Raw genomic sequence first — 22,016 nt, 5'->3', positions numbered from 1 at the left:
TTAGAAAACCAATGGTAACACATCTCTGACCACCTAAATTTTATGAATGCCCCATAACTGAACAAATTTATTGAGGTAATTATTAGGTTCCAGAAGACTTTTGGGAAATTGTGTTTTAATTTCTAGGCCTTGTTTTTTACTTTACAAAAGGTTACCACTCAAAATAGAAAAACAAACATCTGTTTTTAATAGTGAAAGTTATCATTGATTGTGGATATAAACATTGAAAAAAGATTATATAAAATGGAAACTAATAACTTCTTCACCTGATAATCTCTAAGTAAAAAAGGGGGGTCTTTTTAATTATGTTCCATGCAGTTATTAAAAAAAAAAGAAAGAAAGAAAGAAAGAAAGAAAGAAAGATAGATAGAAAGAAAGCAGCACCAGCACACATGTAATTGACTCCCTATTAATAGCCTGGTACTAGGACTCATAGAACTACCACAGAAGGCTGAACAGTCCTGAGCTTTTCACGTGATGAAGTTCACACTTCCATGGCTCTCCAAATAGGGATTTCCAAATAAACTTGGCTTATGCTCACTCATTAGGAATGCAACTAAATGTTCTACTCAAAGCTTTCAAGAATGACAGTTTTAGGCATTTATTAATTTATATAATCTTCTCACAGTACAGGCTCATTTGGAATCAATGGCAAATTTAATTAGAAATGGAACATTCATTTTGCTTGACTGTAAACTTTGGATATAAATGGGCTGGATTTTACAACATCTTTTTTATATATTATATATTTTATTGATTTTTTACAGAGAGGAAGGGGAGGGATAGAGAGTTAGAAACATTGATAAGAGAGAAGCATCAATCAGCTGCCTCCTGCACACTCCCTACTGGGGATGTGCCTGCAACCAAGGTACATGCCTTTGACAGGAATTGAACCTGAGACCTTCAGTCCGCAGGCTGATGCTCTATCCACTGAGCCAAACCAGTTTTGGCAATTTTACAGCATCGTTTAACATTATATTTTCCCTTCCCCTTTTCTGTCCAGATCTTCATAGACATTGCAAATTATACATACAATTATACAAAACAATGTTACTCCAGGCATTTAGCAGCAGTTCACATTTTGGGTGAAATTATATCACTCTTAGGGGGAGAAAAAAAATCATTGTTGGTTTTGCTACAAGTCCTTCCTTCTCACTGGGAGTCATTGTGCTGATGCAGTACTTTGGCTCTGAGGAGGTCTTTAGCTTGCCCTGCATCTCTCACAGCTCAGTAGTACTTTCCTCTCAGAGGTTCAGGTGATGAGTTAAACTCTATTTCTTTGACATTCTGCTTAGCTCCATTCCACAGCCCACTGGCCACAACCAGCACCCTGACAATTGTTTCATTAGTGCCTGGCAGGACAGAGTGATAGATTAAAAAAAAAAAATGTAATCCATACAGCTTTAAAGTACTTAATAGTCTTATCTATTATTTAGATTTTTTAGTCCCCCTCCTTTAGTTTGGTCTTACTGGATCACAATTGAATGTGCAAATATTATTTATTTTGAGGAGCTCTGGGGAGGTATTCCACGAAGAGCTCCATGACCAAAATTAGAGATGAGAAACTAGGAATATAAATTCTTAGCTGGAAGTCCAGATAGTTAAAAAAAAAAAAAAAAAAAAAAAAAAAAAAAAAAAAAAGTAAGATAAAACCAGAAATCCAGGCTGGGGTGTGAAGTTATTCAGCAAGTGGCTAGGAACTTCTAAAAAAAATTTAAAATGCCAATTAATGACCAAGGCAGAGCTGTGCTATAGAAATATTAATCTGGTAGCTTTTGTAGAATGAGTAGAGATCAGAAGTGGATATATCCATTAAGAAGACATTTCAACAGTGCAGGTGAGAAATGAGAACTGAACTAGGACAGCCACAGGGGGATTTAGATAAGAAAATAGATTTGAGATATTGTGAAATTAGAAAGAACCTTGGAACAAATTGTACATGGATGATGAGGAAGAGGAAGCATAGCCCCGAGGCCTCAAGCCTGGGTGCCTGACAGGGATTTAATGGGTGCTTCCCCTCCAACTGTTGATCTCATGGCATTGCACGGCAATACCAGAGACCACTTAAATGTCTGCTTGTGATGTGGGCCGTGGTAAGTGATGCCCGGATCCATGGTTTTCCAGGGGGGAAGCATGAGGACAACTTTCAGAAGACCTGGTTTAGAGTTGTGGCTCTTCCATAAACTAGAAATATGATCTTAGTTCAGTGACTCTCATCACTGAGCTTTTGAACACTCATCAGCACAAGATAGACAGAAACATCTGTGTTAAATGCACATGGATTTTGTGAGGTTCACAAAGCACTATGGAAACCAAGAAGATCTGCATGAAAGTAATTATTAATATTACTGTCACCAGCTTCCTCAAGCATTATCATCTGCACACTAGTACAGGTACTGTCAATTACCCTGAGGCATATATTCATATTCATCCTTCTCCTTGTCCTTATATCTCTTCCTTTTTTCTTTCTCTAATCCCAAAACTGAGAGATTTAGCACATAAATTAACATAAAGATAGTTCTCTTCAAAATACCACCAATTCTTTTGCAATATATTATATCCCATATAATAAAAGCCTAATATACTAAATGACTGACCATTCAACCAGTCGCTATGACAGCATTGACCACCAGGGGTAGACACTCTGACCTGTAGATTAGTTTGCTACAGGGGTCTGGCCAACTGAGATTGGGTGAGATAGGCCTCCTCTTGGTCCCTCCCCAGCCCTGATCATGAACTGGTGGGGTCCCTCAGCCTGGCCTGCACCTTCTCATAATCTGGGACCACTCAGGGGATGTTGGAAAGCTGGTTTCAGCCGGATTCCACAGACCAGGCCAAGGTATCTCACTGTTGCACAAATCCATGCACCAGGCCTCTGGTGTAAGTCCTACATACACACACAGTTAAACACTTTAATATTCCTTGAATATCTGAAATGCTACTATATCAACATTCTCAAAAAGATTTTCTTAATCTTAACAAATTACAGGTTTAGGGATTCTTCAACACAGATCCTGGGCATTTCATTACCTGGACATTCATCTCTGACCTATGAAAATCTCCTGTTTCAACAAGAAAACGAAGAGCAGTGATCTGTTTTAAGCCTGAAAGAGCTAACAACAACTTTGTTAGGTTTACTGAAAGGTAGTTTGTTGTTCTCCAAGGTCTCACCTTCCTGAAAGATTTTTCAAGGACATATTAATAATAGATGATTTCAGAAGTTAACCTAATCCCCACATTAGATGGACCTCTAGACTTTTCTGGGGTGTATAGCATCAGTGCCTTTCACACAGTAAGGGGCAGATTGCTGTCTTTTTACCTGACCATTGGCCACCACAGATGAGGTTTAAGACAAAAAAGTGGGTGCTAGAGCTGCCCTGCCACTTTGGATCTAAGAGTGATGACTGGCCTTGGTTCCTGGCTCTGGGACTTCCATCTAACTCACCTTCTGAATATCAGAGAAAACACCCATCCCAGGAATGTGAAGATAATGCATAGGACAAGAATCCCATGGACCACACAACAATACGCAGATATTAGCTTTTATACTAGTAAAAGAGCAAAGAGAAAAGTTTCCTCTATTTCTTTAAGAGGATTGTCAGTAAGAATGGAACATTTCTGCCTTATAAAGCCTTGCTTATAACAATATTTTTCAAGGAACTCAGCTCAGATGGTGCAGGAAACACATTATGGTCTACTGTGGTATGCAAATTCACTGCTCCGCACACAGGAATACAAATCTAATCATGATTCCTCAAGTCTCGCAGTTTATGATTATGTCTCCTTTTCTTCATTCTCTTTTTCATTTTTGTCTTTTTTTTTTTCTCTTCTTCTTGCCTTTTTCCTTAGCCTCCTTTTCCTCTTCTTTTAAATTGCTCCAAGATGTAGGAAAATTAAAGCAGCTCATCTCAAGTACAGGGATTTATTTCTTTAATTTAAAAAAAAAACAAAAAACACCTTAATGAGTTAAAGGCCAAGTTCCTCAGAATTGTCTCAACATAACAAAAGATCATTGTTGTAAGGCATGAAGGTAAGTTTTCCATCAGTAAGGAAAAATTGAAAAGAAAAGAAAAAAGAAAAAAAGCCAGTGAAAAGTGAACAGTCCTCACCTAGCAATTATTCAGTCTTTGGAAATTTCCAAGCCCTCTCCATCATTAATTCATTAATTAGAGAAGATTATGTTCCACATTACCTAGGATAGAAGTGTGACATAAAGAGGTCTAGAGGCTTTCCTCAAGCTGAAAGAGGAATGTCACAGGAGGAACTGGGGTTAGACGTGGGTGCTCATTTTTCCAGCCAGTAGTCACAAAACTAAGCTAAGCAGAGTCAATACCAGGACAATAAGGTCTTCTGTGCACAGGTGCCATTGAATAGGAGCAGTGTTCTGCTCAAAGACTAACTGTGAAAGAGCCCATCCCCTCTGTCACTAGTGCCCCCACAACACAGAATATATTTGTCGCCTCATCAGCCTCCTTCTTCTAGCCCCAAACATAGACAGATGGCTAAATATCAACCTCTAACCACTCTCCTTAATAATCACAGAGAAAAGTACATGATTTGATTTCACATTTTTAAAATGCACAATGTAATGTTCAAACACATGACACTGTTGAAAAACAAATATTTAAACAAAAAAAATTAAATGACATGGGATTCACTGATATCCAGAAACCATAATAGATTATTCTGAATAATTACAAAAAGAAAGAAAATAAGTTTGCATGCTTTCTGGTGAGTGGTTAATGAAAGTTCATTCCATCACCCTGAGTAGATTGACCAAGTCCAAATGATAGTGATGTGGTTGGACCCAGCATCTTAGATCCAGGCCATGCACTGGGTGTTGATTCTTTTCTTGCACCACTGGATTGGTTCCAATGCTGAATGAAGAAGGGCTTTCCATAGTGCCCAGGGACATGATGGGAAAACAGGAAACTCAAAGACTAGCTTACCACTTCTCACAAGATTATTCCCTCCAGCTAGACATATGTTTTTTCTGTCTCAAGTCTGCTTTCCCCAGGTGAGGGTGATAGGATCCTAAAACAACTTTGGGCCTATCACTTTCCATTAAGACCATCACTCAGTCATCTGAAGTCAGGTTGCTTTGGATGGAGACAAAACTGCATTTATGCTACTTTGTGCTTAAAGTTTAGTGTCAATGATCCCAACTAAACATTTACTCTCCCATAGGGGAATTTATTGCAGTTGCACTAATGTGAGATAAAGTTGAATAATGCAATTGTTTTCTGGCCTGCTTGCTCTGGGGACCAGGAAGGACTAATGTCAATATACTGTAATGCTAACAAAAGGCAAGGCTATCTAGGTTGGCTATTTTGGACAAACTTTATTTAAAAACCAAGCATACAAACAAACTTACTAACATGAATTTTCATACAGGGATTTTAGGAGGAAAAATTTTTTCCAAGAGCAAAACACTTAAAATTTAAACTAGAAAACTTTAAGTTGGAAAATGATCATGGCTGGACCACTTTCATGTAGAGTATTCATATAAAGGATGCACTTTTGGAGAAGGGTTCTTTTCTTCTAAGGAGCCTAGAATTTATTTTGGAGTACCATTAGAAGAGCACATACTTTCATTTGAAAATAGTGGTTTAATAACACACTCTTGGGAGAACAAGGACCTGACACTTCTGCTATAATGTTGAAATGCGAATGAATATGTCTGTAAAGTGACAATGCAAAATGTGTTAAGGATTAAAAATATATAGATAGTCCTTCAACCTAAATTGCCCCCAAATTACCATTCAACTTCTAACTATTTCTGATTTCTCACAGCTGTTAATGAAAGGAAAAAAGCTGCTGTTCCAACCAAATAGCTAAAAGCTAGCTTGATTTCTCCATCTCACTTCTTCCAAGTATTGTAATTCTCCTTGGTTCCTCTAGTAAAGGTAAAAGGACATACCATCATGCTGGTTCAGGTAATCTTGGAAAATCAAAATTGTATGTGAGTAGGTATATGTAACATCATACCTTACCTATTCAAAGGAATTTAATATGTTTACTTAAAAGACATACATGCTTGCAAGTAAATAAAACAATGGAAAAATAACTGTCATAAATATATTCTTTTAATTGCCTAATAGAGTTAAAGGCTAGAGAGTAAGATTCTTCTTGCAGGATCTGTAATGTGGATAGACAAGTGGTGATAAACAAGTGCCATTATACTGCAGCAACCTCTTCCCAAAGGAAATTAGACAAGGTGTCTGCATTACCTTAGATCCCCTTGGCTCACCTGTCTCCTGGGCTGTTGACCACTTGTTGTGTCTTAGCAGCCACTTTGGTACCAACATTGCTTGAGTTCTGACCAAGGTTTCATAAACCCAACCTGACAGCAGCTTACCTCATGTTTACCCTGTATACTCCTCACCTCCAGACCTGTTGATGCCCTGTCCCTTTAATACATGGGGTGCTATATATTTGTTTGGTGCCACTTAAATGATGTCTAAGTATGAGGAAGTTTCTGACTCACAGAGAAGCTTGGTTCAAGAGGAGACAAGAGCTAGTAGATAAATTATTTTCCCCTTTTGCCACCATAAAAAGATTACCCTGAGTTGATAGAGTTCATATGATCTTTTGGAAGATGATTTTTCAAGATTGAAAAAGTAGATGCAATAGGTACTAAACAAGAGTCATTTTGGTAACATAAACCCATATCCCCACTAGGATCTCCTTCTTTTTCTACTTCACTCATGCTTCTCCTACTTCACTCTTGGACCCAGCATCTTAGATCCAGGCCATGCACTGGGTGTTGATTCTTTTCCTGCACTACTGGATTGGTTCCAATGTTGAACCAATATATAGATATATAGATAGTCCTTCAACCTAAGTTGCCCAAAAATTCCATTCAGCTTCTAACTATTGTAGTTTCAAATGAAATTAAAAGACCACATACATTTTTTGCCTTAGACTCTGCTTTCTGGGAAAGGCTGGCTAACATAGGCGGCCCTTTATTTCTGTCAGTATGTCAATGAGTATCTTACCTTTGGCTGCAGTGGTGGTGCACAGGGGGCTGGAACAGGATCTGTGATATAGGTCTTCTTGGGACCAGCAACTGGATACATGCCAGTAGGATGCTGGTTTCCTGTCCCAGAGGGAGTGTATCCTTGTTCCCGTTTCCAGGTATTGGGGTGACCTTGTTGTCCATAGGCAGGATCAGAGTCATTTTTGCCCCCATACACAGGCCCTGCTGGGCTATAGGCTTCATAATAGTGCCCTTGGTTAGGGCCATACCCATATCCAGACTCAGGTTGAAGGCCTGGGGGTGGGTTATATGTATAATCCATGCCTCCCCGTGTTGGAGGAGGTGGACCTTGACCAGAAACAGGAACTGATTGAAGGTTATAGCCCTGGTGCCCTGACCCTGGGCCGTAAAATTGTCCTGGTGAAGGGGCAGCCATGTAATGAGAGCTGGGCTGGGCTGATTTCACCTGCACGTTGAAGGTAGGCCTTGAAGGGGTGGATGCTGTAGTGTATGAGGCTGGAACTGGCTGTGGCTGGGGTTTTAGTGTCCCTATTGGAGCCACAGGGATGGGCCCACCCTGAGGTGCAGGCTGCGGTTTCAATGTAGACTTTTTGGTTGCTGTTAGAGGAGGTTGGTTTGGTATGACCATTCTCTTATGTCCAGTGACAGGGGTGGAGACTGGAGGAGAGGCTGTTGTACTGGCAGAGCCCTGAAAAGGGAGAGAAAGAAAAAAAGAAAAACAACAACAGACATTATTGCCAATGGAAAATTTAAAAAATATATATATTAAAAACTTCCAATTATTATTTTTGTATTAACTGCACAGAATACAAATACAGCATGGCTCTTAACTTCTAAGAGTTTAGAGACTAACATAAAATCAGCTGCATTTTTGTGAACTACCAATGGAAAATCCGTAAAAGAAGTCAAGGAAACAATTTCATTTACAATAACATCAAGATAAAAATACTTAGGAATAAACTTAACCAAAGAAGTAAAAGATGTAATTTTATATTGAAAAGTACAAAATGTTGCTTAAATAAATTAAAGAAGACACAGATAAATAGAAAGCCACCTGAGATCATGAGTTGAAAAACTTCAATATAGTTAAAATGCTAATACTTCCTAGAGTGGTCTACAGATTTATTGCTATAAATACTTTTTAAAATCCCAAGGGTGCCTATTTTGCAAAAAATAAAAAAACCATCCTAAAATTCATATGCAATCACAAGAACTCTTGACAAATGAAAACAAAATTGAAGATTTCAAACTGCCCAATATCAAAACTTATTATAAAATTTTAATAATCAAAATAGTGTGGTAGTAGCATAAAGACAGATATATAAACCAATGAAATAGAATAGAGAATCCAGAAATAAACGTTTGAATGCATGTTAAATTTATTTTTTACAAAAGTGCCAAGACCATAAAATGGGAAGAAAATAGTCCCTTTAATAAATATTGTGGAAACAATTGGCTATACACATGCAAAAGGATGAAACTGGATCCTTACTTTATACCATATACAAAAGTTAATCTAAAATTTTAGCACTAAACATAACGTGCAAACTATCATATTCTTAAAAGAAAATATAGAGGGGTAGCTTCATTACATTAGATTTGACAATGTTTTTGTTTTTATTAAATATGTATAACACAAAAAACACTAACAACAAAAGAAAATATATTGAACAATGTGATCTTCATCAAATTACCCCAAAACTTAGTCAACATAGTCCTAAAGGAAGGTAGTAGAGAAAGAAAGCTGGAGGACTGGGCAATGGAAAGCTAAATAAATAGATAGATAGATAGATAAATAAATAAATAAATAAATAAATAAATAAATAAATAAATAAATAAATGCAAAGAGGGTGTTGAGAACAACAAACATTCTGGCACAACCAAGGAGATGCTAAATTTTAGATCAAAGAGTAATTTACCATAGAAAACTGAAATGCAGCCTTGCCCTCTTATATCTTCCCAATGTCTGTTGAATTCATTCCTTCAACTCATAAATAATTACAATACTATACAACTGAATATTACTCAGACATAAAAAAGACTGAAAGCTTAAAATTTGCAACAACATAGATGGACCTAGAGGGTATCATGCTAAGTGAAAGAAGTCAGTCAGAAAAAGACTAATATCATATGATTCCAATTATAGTTGGAATCTAAAGTACAAAATAAATAAATGAGCAGGACAGAAATAGACAAATAGATACAGAGAACAAATTGATAGATGGCAGATTGGAAGGGGTTTGGGTTACCAGGTATAAAAGGTAAAGGGATTAAGAAGTACAGAGTACAGACTTGTAGTTATAAAATAGTCATGGGGATGTAAAGTACAGCATATAGAATCCTATCTAATAAAGAGAGAATATGCTAATTGACTGCCATGCCCACAAATATGGTGGTACCCACAGCCACAAGATGGTGGTGCTCAGTACCCTCAGCCCCACCAGCTTGGCTGCCTCTATAGCTCCCCCACTCCCCAGTCCCTTCAGCCTTCAGCCACCCAGGGGTGGCCCAAGGTGCAGACAAGGCACCAATGGTGGCTGCCCAGTTGCCCAGGGCTGGCCCAAGGCACAGGTAACCAGGACCAGCCTAGGCTTGCACTGCCAGCAGTGGCAGCAACAGAGGTATGAAGGGGGGATCACCTTCCCCTGTCCCAAGGGCTCCCAGACTGTGAGAGGGGGCAGGCTGGGCTGAAAGACCCCCCTCCAGTGCATGAATTTTTATGCACAAAGCCTCTAGTATAATCAATAACATTGTAGCAATTATATATGGTGCCAGGTGGGTAACAATACTTATGGGGTGAGACACTTTGTTAAGTTATGTGAATGTTAAACCATGATGCTGTATACTTTTTAAAAAAATACATATATATTATTGATTATTTTACAGAGAGGAAAGAAGAGGGATAGAGAGTCAGAAACAATGATGAGAGAGAAACATGGAGCAGCTGCCTCATGCACACTCCTCACTGGGGATGTGCCTGCAACCAAGGTATGCCCCTAACTGGAACTGAACCTGGGACCCTTGATTCCACAGGCCAATGCTCTATCTACTGAGCCAAACTGATTAGGATAGCTGCTGTATACTTGAAACTAATATAATATTCAATGCCAACTATAATTGAAAAAAATAAAATATAACCTTATGTTGTTATCACAAAATTAAAAATAAAAGGAAATACTGAATGTCCTAATGACACAAAAATGAACTTCCCTTCCTTCTGAACCATGGAAGGCTAAAATTATGATGGGAGATAAGTCAAGGTTAGGGAAAGCTTGGAGATCTAAACATTTGCCCTCAGGTATTATTATACTAGGAATCTGCAAATATGCAAATGATGCAATGTTTTAATTTTGCTCTGAGATACTAAGATTAGATTTGTTGATATAACAAATAAGTGTACACACTCTAATCTTGTTGTTTATTAATTTACATGCAAATTCTAGTATGTAGAGGAAGAGAAGATGCAAAACTTAATATTACTCTATTGTTATTTACTCACATCAGACCACAAGAGATAAGAGACACATGGAAAAGATGCTGCTAACTGCTTCCTAATCATATACACTTCCCTTCTTTATTACTCAAGAATTTCAATTTTTTTCAGGGCAGCAATATACGCACTTAAATATATAGCCCAATACTGTTTTGTCCATAGATAGAAGCTGTCATGTGACATAGTCTGGCCAATGAGATGTGCCCTAAACATTTTTGAGAAAACTAGGACTCTCCTGACATAAGCATCATTTCTTCCTACTTTTCTCTTTCCCCCTTCTTGCCTGTAATGTGGATACCATGCTGTAAATGGTGCAACTATCTTGCTCCCACCATCATATATAAAAGTCTATGGACTCAGATATTTAGTGTTTGGGGAAGAGCTTTTCTAAGATTTAGGTTGATTCAGAGATAAAGATTAAAACATTCCCAAGGCCATTGGTTTACATTTCACTTCTAGTGGTTGTCAACTAGAGAAAAACTAACTGCTGGCCAAGGAAACCTTAGAAATGAATCAGTACATTTTTTTTTTTTAAATCACAGTGACTAGGGCATGCTATTATCATTAGATGATTGGAGGACAAAACACATCATTGTCAAACCCCAGAAAACAATAGTGCCCCTGTTAACATTGATAGACTCTTGGGACACATATCATCTGGCAAGTTAACTGTGAGGTTCCCAATTGCCCGGAAGGGTCACTGTCCTCTCTAGAAATTACCCTCTACACAGTGGTTCTCAACCTTTCTAATGCCGCAACTTTTTAATACAGTTCCTCATGTTGTGGTGACCATCAACCATAAAATTATTTTTGTTGCTACTTCATAACTGTTATTTTGCTACTGTTAATGAGTCATAATGTAAATATCTGTGTTTTCCAATGGTTTTAGGTTCTACAGCAGCGGTTCTCAACCAGTGGATTATACAGATATTTACATTACTATTCATTAACAGTAGCAAAATTACAGGTATGAAATAATGAAAATAATTTTATGGTTGGGGGTCACCACAACATGAGGAACTGTAGTAAAGGGCTGTGGCATTAGAAAGGTTGAGAATCACTGCTCTACAATAATCTCTCTTTCCTGGTCCAAATAACTGCTCTCTGCCCTGGTCCCCTTGAGCCTAGAGAAGATGACCACTCTGACTCTGCTAACCCCAGATCACCAGGCTGTCCCTGTTACTTCTCTGTGCTTCTATTTATAGGCTGCCTTTATAAATTAATTCCCAGAGAGAAGCTAGCTTCAATGTGACATTATTTTTTATGGGATCCTGACTGTTACAGATATCATTCCCCCATATTTGTCACAGTTGCTGATTCCTAGGGATTTTGCAAATCTAGATTTAGTTCTGTTAAATTGCAGGAGGCAGTTGAATAGAGTTATATGCTTCCCCTTTTTCAATATTAGTCTTTGAAGGGGAATACTTGCAATTCACATTTGTAATTTAAGCAACCTGGATATTATTATCTAGGTAGAGAGAACTTTACCTTCTCCATAAAGGTGGTCACAATAGTGCACAATGGAAAGAATTGCAGTTTTCTCATTAAAAAATATTTAAATGTATATTCAGAGGAAACTCTAAAATCAATATTCAGTTAAGAGGGTCAGGATTTTCTAGTCAACCATGTTAGTCTTTTAAAAATGTCAGCATAAAAGACTTGAATAAAATGGAAGAAATCAAGTTTTTCTTTGATGACTCAAGATCAGCAGAATTTCTGAGTTCCTGTTTGGAACACTTAAAAAACCCAAGTATAAATGGAGATGGTGACTGAGCAACAGGACTAGTGACAGGCACTCTCTGCTACAGTTGTAAGAAGTCAGCCCCAAAAACAGATGCCCCAGAAGTGACAGATTTTGAAAATGAAAATCAATCACCTTCATAAAGTCAATAACAACAAAGATATGATTTGGGTAGAACTGAAACTTTAGAAGCAACTTTTTCACAAATATCTTTTTCTCTCTTGGTGAACACATATACACTGGGTTACACTGGAACTGTGTGTGTGTGTGTGTGTGTGTGTGTGTGTGTGTACATGCACATACACACACTATTCAAACATTTCTAAGATCTTTTTTTTAATATATATATATATATATATATATATATATATATATATATATATATATTATTGATTTTTTACAGAGAGGAAAGGAGAGAGAGAGCTAGAAATGTTGATGAGAGAGAAACATGGACCAGCTGCCTCTTGCACACCCCCTAACAGGGGATGTGCCCACAACCAATATACATGTCCTTGATAGGAATTGAACCTGGGACCCTTCAGTCCGCAGAACGACACTCTATCACTGAGCCAAACCAGCTTCTGCACATTCCTAAGATCTTTGAAGGAAGGCATCAGGGCAAAATTTCAGGAGCCAGTGCTTTCTTCTAGAAAATATCCCATCAGGAAAATTTTCTTCTGGGCATAAAAAGGTTTCTCACAACTTTATTATGAATTCTGCTGTGTATAGAATGTTTTTGAGTATTTTCTATATCATAACTATGTGTGTGAAAATAGCACATTTAGCTATATATTTTTTTTCCTTTTCAATTTTTTATTCTTTACCTTAATGGAGGTATAAGGGTTAAAAAAGAGGAATCATTTTAAAGCATATTTATTTATGTTCTGCATGGTTAAAGAAAGTGGTGGCAACATTTTCTGGGCCCACATAGTCAATTAAATGCATAGTGAGTTTTTTCTACTTATTGGATTAGTTGGAGCTTCCAAGTATGTATTTTTCGCATTTCACTTCTTTTTTGTTTTTGCAGGAATCTTTAAAGTCTTTATCATGATTTAACATTTTCATTTTTAAAATCAAGTCCATTTAAATATTAAACTCATATAAATACATGTGTGTATGTTTTTTTTTTAAAAAAACCTTGAATCTATGTAGCAGTTTAATATGGTTATTTTTCCATTAATTAGTTTTAAACATTTTCAACATGTAAAGGTCTGTGAAGTTAGAAGAGTATCCTAGAATCAATAGTGTGTGTCTCCCTGACCCTCAGTAGTTTATGGTGTGGTGGAAGGGCTCATATGTAATCAATAATTGTTGAACCTGCCTTCATTACAAGGCAGAATTGTTGTAGTCATAAGACAAGACAGACAAGGGGCTATGTGAGCACCTCTTGTGCTTACTTCTTAGAGCATGTCCTCAACTTCTTTTAAGCCCATCAGGATAACATCTTACATTCATCCATCTCCATTACCCCTGCCCACCCATCAACTGAACTCACCTATACAAACACACACACACACACACACACACACACACACCCCTAATGTAATCTAGTACAATCTAACCTAATCTATTTGTAATCCCTGATTATTTCTCACTTTATTCCAGTTTTGCTTCTTTCCACCAAATATGGTCTCCATTACCATTACCTGTTCTAAGCTATTTATTACCATGATCCAAACTTACTTCTCTCTTATCTCTCCTCCTCAATAATGCCACAATGATCTAACATGACATCTGATTGTGGCTGGCTGATGATCCAAATTTGGCAATGACTCTGCCTTGTGTTGAACTCTTTGCTTTTTTATTTTCTATATACTTTATAAAGATTTTACAATTAAGCCCTTGCCTCACTCTCCGGCCAAATCCACTTTTTCACAGCATGTGCTCCAGCAATATTAATCTCACATGGAGAGTGGAATAGATGATTCATGTATGTCTGTACTCATATTTGTCAGCAGAAACCTCTTTCTATAGCCTTGGATCCATTCTATAGAACCCTTCCATGGTACCCCATGTTGCTCAAACACAGCCATCTTCTGACAGTTGCCTGCATATTCTCCAAGTCTCAGATCGAATAGTCCTTCCTTTGTTATGTCTTTCTTGACTCCCATGGAAGGATGTTGAAGTTCTTTCTATGGTTCTTCACTTATACTCCCAATAGACTTTTTCCATACCTCCAGTAAAATAATTAAGTAGTGTTTTAATAATTGACTTGCATGTTTTACAACTTGGGAAGGTGTCAAAAGGTAAGCGGTAAAAAATCAAATTATCACAGTCTTAAACAGAGATATTTATGTTTTGTAATAGAAAATCCAGGTATTGATAGTCAAATACTATGATGTTTGCTCAACAGTGATAGCAGGATTCAGGCTCTTTCTGCTAAAAGTACTTTTCTAAACTTTCTATGAAATTGTTACTGATGACATTCGGCAACGTTCTGCCCAGTTGACACTGAATATTATACTCTTTATCTGACACAGGGCCTATTCTCTTCTCTCTCTTCAGTATCACCAAGAACATGCCCACAACTGAAAAATTCTCCTTTAAAAGGACTTTCTTGAATTTCTATCTCCTAAATCATCTGTATTCTAAATGTTAAGCCCAAATATTGAATTATTTTTTGTGAGTACCTGGATGTCTCATATGCTCTTCAGGCTTAAGATGTTAAAAAATTATTCATCTTATTCCTTGGGTCTACTTTTCATAGTTTTTTGTTTTGTTTTGTTTTTCCCTATTTTTTTTCCCTCATCCAGGTATTGCTCAAATACCAACATTAGGAGTTATTCTTGATACTCTCCTTCACATCCCATTCAAGAACTAAGTCCTGTCGACCCTATTCCCTATATAGAAAATATTATAACTCTCATATATGCCCACATTTCACTATTCCCACTTCTGCAACCTTATTCCAAGATACTACCACCTCTTACCAGGAATGCTCCAACATTATCCAAATTGGTGTCTCAGTAGTTACTCTTGTTCCCCTCAGTGAATCCTTTGTTCCTTAGATAGAGTGATTTGTTTAAAATGAAAATATGATTCTATTACTTTCCTGCTTACAAGTCTTTAAATACCTTGTATATGATTTAGACTCTATCTCTCCTATCTCTGCATGAGAGTTACATGACTTATCACTCTCTGACGCTGACTTTCTTTCATATCCAGTGTGCCGGGCTCCTCCCATATCAGGACTTTATCCAGATGCTTCCCTACCTCTCTCTGATTTCTATGTCTAGCTAATTCTTAACAATACTTTAGGTCTCAACCTGAGTATCAGATTCCTAAGTGAACTATTGTTGAATCCTCTGGCATAGTGAAAATTCTTTAGAACTCCCCTTCTGCATACATCACAGTTGTATATTTCTGTTTTCATAGGGTTAGAGACTCTCCTTTTATTCTGTGTCCCCAGTGGCTTGTTTTGTTTTGTTTTGTTTTGTTTTGTTTTAATATAACTTAGAACATAGTGGAGATGTTTAACAAATATTTGAATGCATTAATTAATGAATAATAGTCTCCCAAAAAATGCATTTGTTTTTTCAGATTATAAAGTACAAAATATGAGCTGCTTCATTTCTCCTATTACTTGGCAATCAAGAAACTCTGTGATACATTTAATGCATGCTTAATTACTATAATCTTATTAGTCTCTACCTCTAAATAGTTTAATGACTTTACTCTATAAATGGATTAAAAATCTACTGCTTAATAATTTAATCCAAATTATTTATTCAATAAAATATTGAAATTCTGCTATGTTCTAGGCAGTAAAGACAAAGGGAATAAGAATCCTGCACTGGAGGATTCTTAGTTGATTCAAGGATTTTTACGAATTTGGTTTATTGAAAAGGAAATTTTCTAAGGTAACAGAAGGAGAAAGTATACAAAAACTAAAGCCCTATACAGAAACAGCAACATAAAACCCAGAGCCCCTTCATTACATTTTAATTTCAGCTAAATAATGACGTGGAAAAATACTTAAGATGTTAAACATAAATGTCAAATACTAAATGTGAAATGAAAAATACAGAATGTGAAAGCAATCCTATATGCAATACAATTGAAGCCACATACAGTATGATATTTCCATATGGAAAAGGAATAAACAAAATATGGAAAAGAAATGGTGATTTATTAGAAAATAGGATTACGAGTATTTCATTTTCAATTTTACTTTCAGGACCATTGCTTAAAGTTATTTGAACAAAATCTGATGTCCATTTTTCACTTGCAGTTAACTAATTTGTCTATGTATCCTTCTGGCCGGAAACACAAGCTAAATTAGTAATGAAAAAAAAATGTTTAGTAATGCCAAACATTTAAAAAGTATTTACTTTGTGTAAACATTTTGTGTTTATACTTTATCTTTACATGCATCCTTGAGACAGGAACTGAAATTATATCTATTTTTCAGATGAAGATACTGAATCATAGAGAAATTAAGTCACAACCCAAGGTTAAGTACAAGCAATTGGCAAATCCAGGATTCAAATCTAGATAGCCTGGCTCCATTGTTTGAGTTTTTTTTTTTTTTTTTTTTTTTTTTTTAAATATATTTTATTGATTTTTTACAGAGAGGAGGGAGAGAGATAGAGAGCCAGAAACGTCAATGAGAGAGAAACATTGACCAGCCGCCTCCTGCACACCCCCTACGGGGGATGTGTCCGCAACCAATGTACATGCCCTTGCCTGGAATCGAACCTGGGACTTTTCAGTCCGCAGACCAACGCTCTACCACTGAGCCAAACCGGTTTCGGCCATTGCTTGAGTTTTAAAAAAACATTCTCTCTGGGGTAAAGAAAGAGTGAAATAGACCACATATAAAAACATAAAAATAATAAGAGGTCTTCTCAGTTTATTTATGATTTTCCTATTTTTAGGAGATATGCAATCAGGATATAGCTACAGAAAAATATTTCTCTCCAAGAAAAAAACATAAAATAAAATAAAAGGAGTAAATGGGATAATAGATCTTCTGGTCGCCACCTAGGAAATTGCAGAGTGACAGTGATTCTGTAGAAACGAAGACTTCATGCATTGTCTAAAGGCTGAAATATCAACCCAGTGTTCCTCTTCTGACTTTTGTTGCAAACACCAGGAAGCTAAACAAAAGGTTTTTGGCAGGCCAAATGTAGTTTGTGAGGTGTTCTTTGCAACTTGCATTCTAGGTTAAGGACACCATAAAACAGAAATATCACCTAGGAGGATGATCAATGAAATTGAATGGTCACGCACTAGAATGCAGGAGAGAAAAAAAATCAAGTTCCCCAGTTTAGAGTGAAGCAACATTGAAAAAGTCACATTGCTTCTCTAGATTGACTAGTCATCAGAAGCAAAAAGAAGATTTAAAAGTACTGTTATTTTATTTCTGCTCTTCTGATGAAGAGTCTATCTTGTTTTTTTGTTGGTTTCCCCGCCCCCCCACCAAATTCAAGTCTTTCTATAACCTAGATAAAAGATGAGCTTGCTGGATGACACACAGGGTTGAGAGAAAACCACCCACATGATTCTTATTCTTCTGATGCTTTCCTTTGTAAAACACATAATGGAATTCAAAATCCAGTGATTTCAAGAGTAAATCCTGAATATCTGCAATGAATTTTAATGGCCAATAAGAGCTCATTCTCATCTCTAATGATTCATACCAGGCAGATACCTAATAATCACTGGATGAATGAATGGATAGATTTGGTTTCTTAGTTTATTTAATAAGAAAAAAATACAAACACAGCTTACCTATTTAGTTGTAATGACATGCATTTCTCATTTGACACTTGTTTTTTGCTTAATAAAAGATTACTTCATCATTTTCTCCAAGCACTTAACTGAAAAAAATAACTTAATGTTGCTTTCTTGAGTCCCCTCATTAATTATCTTCCATAATTCAATGTTTATTACTAATAGATCCATTTCTCACTGATTTTGGCCACTCACACTATCTACTTGATAGATGTCTCCAGGAGCTAGAAAACAACCTAACATATTACGAGTACAATATATGAACATACTACTACTACTACACATTTAGAGGAGTACTTCTCAAATCTGGGCATCCTACAGAATAACTTATACTTAGGGCTTTATTAATACAAATTAGCTTTCATTTAGGGCATGAAGATACAAGTTATCTTAGATCCATTCACTCAGAGAGTGAAATCTAGAAATTAAAAAAGGAAGGAACAAATGATTCTTTGTTAAAATCAGATGTTTTTTAGGTGCTAGTGTTAAAGAAGAATAAAGAATCCTACGTGGACACTGTGGCTATGAGTAATGGGAGAGGGTCACCCCCATTGTCTTCAAAGGACAATGCTTATGCAATTTAGATTTAGGAACCAAGGTAATGCATTCATGTTTCTATAAACTCCGTATGGACAATCTGTCTGTGGGTTAATTTAATCATTTATACATAAACATGAAAAAAACATATATTTACTACTAGAAATTTAGCCTAAATAAATTACCACAGATGGCATAAATATTTAGTTTTTAAAACTGTTCATGTTAATTTCATTTTTATCTTTTTATTTTAAAAAAATATATTTTATTGATTTTTTACAGAGAGGAAGAGAGAGAGATAGAGAGTTAGAAACATCGATGAGAGAGAAACATCGATCAGCTGCCTCTTGCACACCCCTACTGGGGATGTCCCAGCAACCAAGGTACATGCTCTCGACAGGAATAGAACCTGGGATCCTTCAGTCCACAGGCCAATGCTCAATCCACTGAGCAAAACCGGTTTCGGCTAATTTCATTTTTAAATGAAAGACTATAAAAATTTAAATAATTACATAGAAATTATTTAAATAAATTATGGTACATTCATAGAATGGAATACTATGCAACAATTAAAAAACGTATTATTAGCATGCTTTAAAACTTCCAACAAGCTTTAAAACTACCAACAACCATACAATTCCACTTCCAGGTATATATCAAAAGAACCCAAAGCAGAAACAAACAAATGTCTGTACACTCAAGCTCATAGCAGCATTTTTCATAATAGCCAAAAGATAGAAGCAACCCAAATATCCCCTGACAGAGGAATGAATAAACAAAATGCTTATTTAGCTTAAAACAAGAAATTCTGACACATGGTAAAACATGAATTAACTTTGGAACATTATGTTCACATGAAACAAGCCAGTTACAGAAGAACAGACACCGGATGTTTCCAATTATATAAGGTGCCTGATATGGCCAAATTCATGAAGACAGGAGAACTTAGGTACCAGAAGGGTGAGAGAAGGTAGAAATGCGGAGTAATTATTTAATGGCTATCCATTTCCATTTTCAAAAGAAAAAAAAGGCTTTGAAGATAAATGGTGGTGACTGTTGCACACGGATGTGAATGTACTTAATGACACTGATCTGTACTCCAAAAATTAGTTAAGATGGTGAATTGTGTTAGAATATTTTACCAGAAGAAAGAAGGAAGGAAGAAAGGGAGGGAGGGAGGGAGGGAGGGAGGGAGGGAGAGAGGGAGGGAGGGAGGGAGGGAGGGAAGAAGAAATTTTAAAAATCAAGAATTTTATATATTTTAAAATCATTTTAAGAAATACTGTTTTATATCTGTTAATATATGCATCTATCTCTCATATGCACATACATAAATATATAGCTAGAAAGATTTATTCTCAAACTCATAACAGGTTATTTTAAGGAGGTGGTTTTTGGATGTTCTGTGTTCTTTCTCTGTTTTCCAAAGTTTCTATCTCAACCATATATTACTTTTTGAATCAGAGTAAGACACACACACACACACACACACACACACACACACACACACATATATATATATATATAAAATAACATATGGACTATATATATTTAAAAATAGCACATGCTAAAAATAGCACATTGTAGTATCCCTGCTTGTATATGTGTGTACATAGACAAAAAATTTGAAAATATACTAAAACATTAAAAATAAATTTAAAATATTTTAAGAGATTAAAAATTGCATCAGCTGAGGTAAACAGAATTTTTGTTTTCATCTTCATATTTTTTATATTTTCTACATTAAAATGTTACCTCATAAATGGTAGCAAAAAAATGGTAAATGGCTAACATTATCTCAAAATTTACTTTTAAAATTAAAATCACAGGATTTTAATTTGTGCCATTAAGTTTTAAATACTGCTGCCAACACAGGGAACTGTAGTATACACTAATTTTCCACCCTTGATGGACATCTAAACCACACACACACACACACAAGTCACACATAGAATTCTTGGGAGAGAGGTGCAAAAACAAATCCAGCATCTGTGCATTGGATCAACACTCACTCATTTCACAGTGTAGTGCTCTGCAAACATACTACATGCACCACCGCCAGTTTAGGGCTATTCTTAATAGCTTCTGAGGCAGAAACAGCAAAAACTATATGGTCTGGGTTGGCACTGCAGAGCAGTTTTAGTCTTAGAAGCTTTACCATTTAATTAGTTTTGACAACACTTTTGAGCAGGTATATGATACTTTTGAGCAGGTACAAGCAATTCTGAGGACTACTGAACACACCATGCCAGTATTCCAAGATATACCCTCCACCTTGAAATAAATCAAGTCAATTGAGAGCACCAAAATGCTACCTTGAAAGTCCCTATTCCTTGATCCCTAACTATGGAACACAGAAACAATGATCTAAGTGTGGCCCTGCACTCACATGTCCATAAAACTAGCATTTTATTTTAACTAGCAAACTTGGAAAACCAGTATTTTAAGGAGTATTGCTACCCCCCAGACCCTAAAATATGCTAAATGAGATGGCATGTCATCAGTTGTGAACATGAGAGATTTTCAAGGCTCTTATTTATACAAATGGACATACAGCACAGTACACTTAGTTTCTAGCATGCATGTGGCTAGCACTGAGTAAAATGCCATTGCGATGAGGCTTAATTCAATCTGAGTGTGTTCTGTAATCTAGGCCTGTAATGATAAAAGAACCTATTTCAAAAGCAAGTGACCTCATTCACTGAGTCATCCTCTCAAGGTCCTAGCCACTTTTCTCCAATCAGGCCAGGGAGATAGAAAAAAGCACTGAGCTAAACCAAGTAGCCAGAAATAATACAACACAAATCTTGATTACATTGTGATAATGCATGTGTACTTTTACATGGCTGGTGGCACTGGAGGTGGAAATTGTAATTCTGGTGGCTAAACCGGCAATGAATAACCATTAAAATGTCCATAACTGCCATAAATGGTTTGGCTCAGTGGATAGAGAGTCAGCCTGCGGACTAAAAGGTCCCATGTTCGATTTCGGTGTCAAGGACATGTACCTTAGTTGTGGGCCCATCCCCAGTATGGGGTATGCAAGAGGCAACTAACTAATCAATGCTTCTCTCTCATTGATATTTCTGTCTAGCCAATCTCTTCCTCTCTGTAAAATAAATAAATAAATAAATAAATAAATAAACAAATAAATAAACACAATAAAATATATTTTTAAAATGCCCATAACTTATTAATTATTATTATTTTTAATTAGACGGTGGCTGAGGAAATCATGGGTCATTTGATCTGATGAAAGGTTACACAGCTGGTGTAAATGAATTCAAGGACAGATGCATTCAAAATAAGTCAATAATGAAAGGTAAAATAGAAGTGTATAGATATCTTAACAAAAATTTTATAAGCTAGTAATATTTTAAGGAGATATTTCAAAGACTTAATATAATGTGACTGAATATTATAAATGTGCCAAGACCATTTTTTTTCTCCTTAATATTATAGAGACTTTTGATTCTACATCCTAATTACCTTCAATCTTTTCAGTTTTT

At 36.2% G+C, this 22,016-nt stretch overlaps 1 protein-coding gene across 5 annotated transcripts in view; it reads right to left on the bottom strand.

The window, feature by feature from the left end:
- Positions 1-22,016, bottom strand: part of LPP (LIM domain containing preferred translocation partner in lipoma) — a 636,317-nt gene that overhangs the window by 238,689 nt on the left and 375,612 nt on the right. For all 5 annotated transcript variants that reach the window (XM_084871808.1, XM_084871812.1, XM_084871810.1 and 2 more), the window contains one exon: positions 6,999-7,688. In XM_084871808.1, coding sequence (XP_084727934.1) covers positions 6,999-7,688 — 690 coding nt within the window. The remainder of the gene's footprint in view (positions 1-6,998; positions 7,689-22,016) is intronic.

Source organism: Pipistrellus hanaki (assembly GCF_964339955.1).
Source record: "Pipistrellus hanaki genome assembly, chromosome: 2".
In the NCBI taxonomy this organism is placed as follows: domain Eukaryota; kingdom Metazoa; phylum Chordata; class Mammalia; order Chiroptera; family Vespertilionidae; genus Pipistrellus; species Pipistrellus hanaki.
This window is presented reverse-complemented; position numbering and strand designations above follow the sequence as displayed.